This window comes from Pygoscelis adeliae, unplaced genomic scaffold (genome assembly GCF_000699105.1).
Source record: "Pygoscelis adeliae isolate BGI_AS28 unplaced genomic scaffold, ASM69910v1 Scaffold22, whole genome shotgun sequence".
Classification (NCBI taxonomy): Eukaryota; Metazoa; Chordata; class Aves; order Sphenisciformes; family Spheniscidae; genus Pygoscelis; species Pygoscelis adeliae.
Genome location: NW_008824350.1, coordinates 4,058,620 through 4,065,428, shown reverse-complemented (window position 1 = coordinate 4,065,428; position 6,809 = coordinate 4,058,620). Strand labels below are relative to the sequence as shown.

Sequence of the window (6,809 nt, the reverse complement as noted above, 5' to 3'; positions counted from 1 at the left end):
TCAGTAGGAAACAGAAAATGGGATGTTGCATGGGTCTCATGTTAGTAATCCTGAGAACCCACTCACATTCTTCTGAGAGCCTCTGCTAGGCTTCTTCACATCTTTAGAATGATTTCTTTAAATAAAAACAATGCAACGACTGTAACTAATAGGAGCAGTGCAGCCAAAGAGCACAAAGACTGCAGAACTCGACAAAAAATCTCAACCAGTGCGATGTAAAGCTAGTATCTGGGCAATATGTTATTCAAGGTTTTGTGGCATTTTAGGTAATGGGAGAGGTACTAACCTTGGGTAACTTACACTTTCTGAATTAAAGCCTTTTGTTATGTTACATGAAACACAGTGCTTACTGTAGTCACTTGAGGGGTGTCTGTTTCACGAACATACAAAAGCATTATGGACTGCTGGATAAAATTCTGTTGTGCTGCAACATGCTTTCAGTTAGAAGGCAGTAGCCCAAAGAACTTGTTATTGCCTTATTTCAACTGAAAATGCAAACTTCTTTAAAGCATAAATTGAAGAAGTCTTAGAAATGTGTCATTTTTACTCTTTTTGCATTAGTCTTGATGGAGTAATTTCTAGATAGCATTAGATCTAGCTTAATGATGCAATCTTGAATACGTGAGCTAATTCTTTTCTGAAAGTGCAGTAAGTTATTACCATTGGAATGCTATACTAATATGGTAACACTCAATTGTAACGACAGATACAGCTTTAGATGCAGCTGTTCCCTGTCCTTCAAAGGTTATTTAGCAGCCATGTTTTTAGTTCCTTCAGTACCGCTGCTGATACAAATACTAAGCAAAGAAATAAAATATTTCAGCAGTAGATTTTCATGGCAGCACATTTTTTCTTGGCTTGAAGAAAGAATATGATAAGCAAGCTCACTTCTACTGCCAAAATACTTGCTAATATGCCTTTCTCTGTTTTTCTCCTTTACTCCTCAGTGAATTGTGGAGATACTTTCACAGATTCAAATGGAGTCATCACCTCTCCAAACTACCCCAATAAATACCCCAAAAACCAAGCATGCTTCTGGGTCATCAGTTCTCCAGTAGGATACAAGGTAAGGCATAGATGAATTCATTTGTGGGTTTCATCAGTGTTCTCTAATGGAATCTTTTTTTGCCTTGGAGAATAACAGTTGTAATGTCACTTTTTGAGCAGGCATTCTCAGAGTAAAAATCTGAACACAAAAATCCAGTTTAAGAACTTGTGCTGGATCTTGGTCTCTGAGGTGTTCAGCAAAGGAAAACCTTTACACACGCGTGTGAACTCTTACGAATTTAGCTTGTCCAGTAGGTATTGTTCAGAATAATCCCTAGGTCAGAGTTCCCACTAGAAAACTGAAACATTGCACAGGTGCTGTTTTTATATTTCTCTAGAGAAAAGAATTTAAAGTGTACAAGATCACTCTTGTCCCTTGCTTCTCCTTCCAATCCAAATGCTGATGAACTAAGCAAATAATTTGCTACTAATTTGCATTACAATATGGGACCAGGATGTGGTGCAAATACAGAATAAAAACAGTGCCTGCACATAAGGAATTTAGACTATTTGTGCTTGCTACCTACAAAGGGTAAGAGAAAAGGATATAACTGGAAGCAAAGTGCTTTGGTTGTATTTTCTCCAGATATCTCTCAAAATGTTATCCTTTGAGCTGGAAGATAGTGACAGATGCATCTATGACTACTTGCTCATACATGATGGAAGCCGACCTACAACACCTGCAGCTGGCCCTTATTGTGGGACAGAGAAGGTTGCAGACTTTACTTCCACTGGGAACTTTGTGTTGGTTGAATTTCACAGTGATATAGTTTGGGAGTTGCCCGGATTCGTGATGAGTTATACATTTGGCAGGTAGTACTATACAGATGGGAGTTGGAAAATACAGAATGAAAGTAAGAGACCAGATAGCCACAGGTAAGTCAAGATGCCACCAATTTCAGCAAAAAATATAGCTCCCTGATACCTTTAACAAGCTCGAAGCTTGATCTCTTAGTTTTACATCTACAGTGGTGTAATTTGCGTGGTAAATTATGGACAAAAATGTTCCTGCGCATGGGATGCTTCTGTCTGAGACTACAAGCTTTTTGTTACAGTATTCCCATTGCCGGTGTTGCATGGCAAAATACAATGGCAGAACTGAAACTATGAAAGCAGATTTTCAAGAACTTCTAGTGTTAGAAACTGTGCCCATAAAAATTTCAGAATAGGGCTATGTAGCAACTTTAACCTGTATTGTGACAAATGTTATTACCCAACCCTAATGTGCATTCCAGTGTGCATACAGAAAAACCTTCAGACACATGTTTGTTTATGCTTTGAAGCCAGCCTCACTTATACAGTTCATATAGGCACCTTAGCTTAGCCTGGAAATCACCACTTTACACTGAAGGTGCAATCTGGGATGTTTGTATAGCATCTCAACTCAAAGAATTGCACTACTCCTCTCTGAGATGAACCAGGTCAGGGAACAGATTTAACTAAAGAAACGATTAAGAGTGGCAAGAACAAGAAGCGCAGGAGAGAGAACAGAGTGAAGCACATATTGTTGCCACTTTGCTGTGGCCCGAGTCAAGTATCGAAACTGTCCATGGGGTATTACCAAACTATTTGTTAAAAATGAGGCCTGAAAACCTAATGCAAAGTCCATTGAATGTAAATGGAGCCAGTAACTTTGGAGAACATATCAGGTGTGAAGTCTGTAGAGAGAAATCTTCCACCCCTGAGGAGACGTCTGAAGAGGAGAAAGAAATCGCCGCTGTAGACAGCTAACGCTTTGCCTTGACTTGATGTATTCAAAACTAAATGCCAGTGCCAAACTGGAAGATGCCAAAATGTAATAAATAATAAAAGTTCTTGCTGCAATTATGCCTTTGTGAAGAAGAGCACGTAGAAAATGCCAGTTTGCTTTCCTAGTGCTAGGAAGGCAGCCAAGAAAATTTTGAATTATGCTGACTTCTGGTTTTGGGGTTTTTTTGGGGATCTGTAATGTTTTCCTTTTTAAGCACTGGTTAATTTTCACCCTCAGAAGAATGATAATTGATAAGTTGTGGACATGAGGGTCTAGAGCTCGCTTGCATCATGGTAGCATGCGCAGCAATAAATATTTGTAGTTCTTACAAGCTCTGTCTTCTGGCTATAAAAAGTATTCCTTTAATTTGGCTCACTATTTAGATGGGCACCTTTTTGGAGGATCTAACAATTTCAGCAGCATGAGAGGAAATTAAACTCTATTTCTATTTTTAACCTCAACTTCTGACTGTACAACAGCTAATTCTTCTCCCTGAGTCTGAGGACTTTCACAGAAGTACAAAAGTAATAACCCCATGACAACTGTTACTGTATACAAAGTTGAATGGGTCCCTATTTTTAATATACAGTGCTGAACAGCTTTGCATCTTGAGTATTACTTTAGATTCCCTTTCCATGGCCTGATGTGGGGCTCTACATAGGTCCAATGTTTTAGATGTTCACCCATATTTGGTAAAGGAGCATGAACAACATGTTGAAACGGCAATGTACCGCATATAGGAATATTAGTCTTGCAACCTGTCCCTAGAAATACGGTTTTAAGTAGGAGTCTGAGACGTGGCAAGGTGACTTGATCAGAGTGCTTTATTTGTAAGCAAGCCCTTCCTGCCGGCAAGTTGTAGGCCCTAAGGACACACAGCCTGGCTAAAGACTCCAATCTCATTTGGTTTGAAAACATGAATTCAACAGTAATGATGTAGAAATGCATTCCTGAATGTACAGACAGGCTGAAACATAATGTGATGAATCTCTCTTTCATAGGAAAGGCTTTTCAGTCTGAGATCTAAAGGTTCAGCTTTTCATGAGTTCTGTTAGGGGTCCTTGTTAATCATTTTCCTTAAGGGATATGCACGTTAGCTGGAGCTTCCACACATGCTCCAAACCACCTCCTGACCCTCTGCAGATATCAAAACCTTCAGCTTTCCTCTAATTATTGCTAAAATCTCTGGTTTCCTGCCAGCAGTCTCCTCTTTAGTGGCCCACCAAACAGGAAAATGCAAGATACAAAACATCCTGATGAATGGCATCCTTCTTATAATGACTGCTACTCATTTTCACCCACAGTTAGTTGTGAATCTTAAATGGAGAAGCTGTAGAATTCAAAAACCCTGCTAAGAGCTTAGGTGTACCCAACTGCACAGTGTAAGGGGACTTGCATCTAACAGACAATAATCCTCCCACAACAGGCATTGCCCATATATAAAAATGCTTTATATATAAATAAGCTTGCTATTAACATTCATATTCTGAGATACATGAATTAAGAGTGACCAGCCGGTAGACACAATAGACAGTATAGCCAAAAGTTTGGGATTCAAATACCACCATAGGAGGATTTTGAGAGGTTCTAATGAAAGTTCAGCATTCACTTAACACACCTTTGAAATCCAACATTTAAGGATTTAACCTTAAAAAACAGAGGTATCTAGCAGTGATGAATATATGTGTGTATTGCCATATTTGTACATACCTCATGACACAAACAGGTATTATCTTAATTGCATACAAAACCAGACCTGTGCTAAGAGAGACCCACGTCCACAAGCCTGTGCGTGTAGAAGAGACCAGAGTGTTTGTGTCCATGTATTCCAATCTTATCTGGTTTGGGACTGTCCAGGTTCCTATCTGGGAGGCAAATAAGGGCCTTCGAGTGGTGTGCTTTTGTAATCTGTAAGAACCAGAACAGAGAGCTGCCAATTAACTGCTGTAGGGGAAAAACAGCCTGGAATAAAGCACTACAGAAACACACAAAAGATGTACTACTCATAGGTCTTTTTTTGTGTTTAATTTAAAACACATTTCCCTTACATAAGTAAATAACTGTGGTTGAGATGACGCTTGCTTGCATGACTAGACCCCCAATGCCTGACAGAAAATAAGGACAGCTTTTGGCATGCTGATAGTACAGTTGGTTCCTCATCTAGAAGAAAACAAGCCCACTGAAACAGCAAGAGAGTACTGAAACTCAGTTTTCAATTTCACTGTGGTGATGATCTGCCCTTTTTATCACACTGAACTGCAAGGAGAAACATTACAACCTGGGAGATTTAGTAGGCAAACGGCCACATTTTGAATTAATTTGAACTTTTTCAGACCAAAAGTTTTACTTCTAGATGCATTCCATTATAGTAATCAAGCCCCAAGATTATCAAGGCCAAGTCTAATACACTGGGGCACAATTTCACAGCAAGTTAGAGAAGAACACCGCACTTGCAGCTATAACTATGTAGGACAGAGAATGTACAACTTACTGTACAACAACTGAGTTTGGCAAGGAGAAGACATACGAACCAAAGACCATTTAACCTCTCCTACATTTCAAGCAGAAATAGAAAACCTTATGAGCTAAGTGGTCGCATAGAATTTTAATAATCGGAGTTCCCTTTATCATGGGAAACATCTGCAGGCTAGAGAAAAAATAAAGAAAACTGCTGCTGTTCAGCTGCCAAATGGCCTTCTGGTGCAGGAGCTGAAGAACTGTGGGAGCCGGGCCCCCTCTGGTGGACACCAGCAGGGGAACGGGAACGTGCCTCGTTCCTCTTCAGGCACGGGAAAGCGAGGTCTTCTCCTGCCCTGGTCACGACTCTCAGTTCCATCCGGCAAATTCAGCCGAAGTGTTCCCAAACAGGTAAGTTCAATTTCTTTAACTGTCTTGCACCCTCCCGTGCACCTCTGTTGGTGGTGCTCTCGGGATAAGAAGGTTCTTTGGGTCGCTGCTCGTATTTTTGTATTAAAGAGCAGCACTCCAAGTTACACCTGTCCATCAGTAGCATTCAGATTGAAATTTCCTCTTCCTCTTTTCCCATTGACCAGCTCAATAGCAAAGACAACATCAGATTAAGTCTTGTCTTTGAGTAAATTCTGTTTTATATTTGTCTCGATTCCCTGCTTTATGCCTACAGTACCTGGAATTTCCAATTGCTGGACAGGTGCAAAGTTTAGCTTCCCAGTTTTATACAGTTGTCTCGCTAATGCTCTTTACCATTAAAAAAAAAACCAAAAGCTTGAGTGGGGAGACCCCAATTTTTTCCCTTTGAATTTAGCTTTGTTCTGATATTAATGAGTCTTACTTCCTTGAATAAGCAGTTTCCTAATTTAATTATGCAGGCCTTTACAGTGTGGACTTATCTATTAAACTGGAAAGGATGCAAAACGTAATAGCAAACCCGCACAATTAACAGGATGACTCATGGGAACCAATGGTACCTCGAACTACACTCAGTAACTTTTTTTACAAACACGGTAGGTCATTGACTTCTGAAGGCATGCAAACAAACACTGGCAGAAGTATTGGCCGGGGATAACTGGAGTTCTGCAGTTCAGCCGATTTCATGCTCTTCTGAACCAGGATCTCACCACAGGTTTAAGATGAAAAAACAGAATAACTTGAGCGCAACCCTGTCAGTGTTAGAGAATACGCTTATTAACACCCAACGACAGCTAAGGGGCAAAAAGGCAACACCCTACCAACTACGTCTGCTGTGCAGGGAGTAGGGCACACATCAGCGTACGAGGCAGCGATGCCATACTGAAACTGTCGTGAGCAAGTGCTTAACGACATAACGAGAAACCAGTGAAGCGCCCAGCCTGCCGGTCTCCCACCTCAAGAGCGGCGATGCCTCTCGCTACTGTGGGAACAGCGAACATCCCAGAAAGAGAGCTAGGCCGGGGCAAGGGGGACCCCGAGGGGCAGGGAGGCTGAGGCGGCGCCCACCCCGCGGCGTCGGGCCGGCCGCCCTATGTGCCCTCCTGGCGAGGAGGGGCGCAGGGGA

General features: G+C 41.2%; 2 protein-coding genes across 2 annotated transcripts in view; both read left to right on the top strand.

Moving 5' to 3' along the window:
• Nucleotides 1-1,864, top strand: part of LOC103912864 (astacin-like metalloendopeptidase) — a 13,785-nt gene extending 11,921 nt beyond the window's left edge. The window contains exons 10-11 of the mRNA XM_009319271.1: nucleotides 948-1,066; nucleotides 1,634-1,864. Of these exons, the coding sequence (XP_009317546.1) occupies nucleotides 948-1,066; nucleotides 1,634-1,864 (350 nt within the window). The remainder of the gene's footprint in view (nucleotides 1-947; nucleotides 1,067-1,633) is intronic.
• Nucleotides 1,865-1,874: 10 nt separating this feature from the next.
• ZFYVE19 (zinc finger, FYVE domain containing 19) overlaps nucleotides 1,875-6,809 on the top strand; it is a 17,132-nt gene continuing 12,197 nt past the window's right edge. The window contains exons 1-2 of the mRNA XM_009319270.1: nucleotides 1,875-1,923; nucleotides 5,583-5,665. Coding sequence (XP_009317545.1) covers nucleotides 1,875-1,923; nucleotides 5,583-5,665 — 132 coding nt within the window. The remainder of the gene's footprint in view (nucleotides 1,924-5,582; nucleotides 5,666-6,809) is intronic.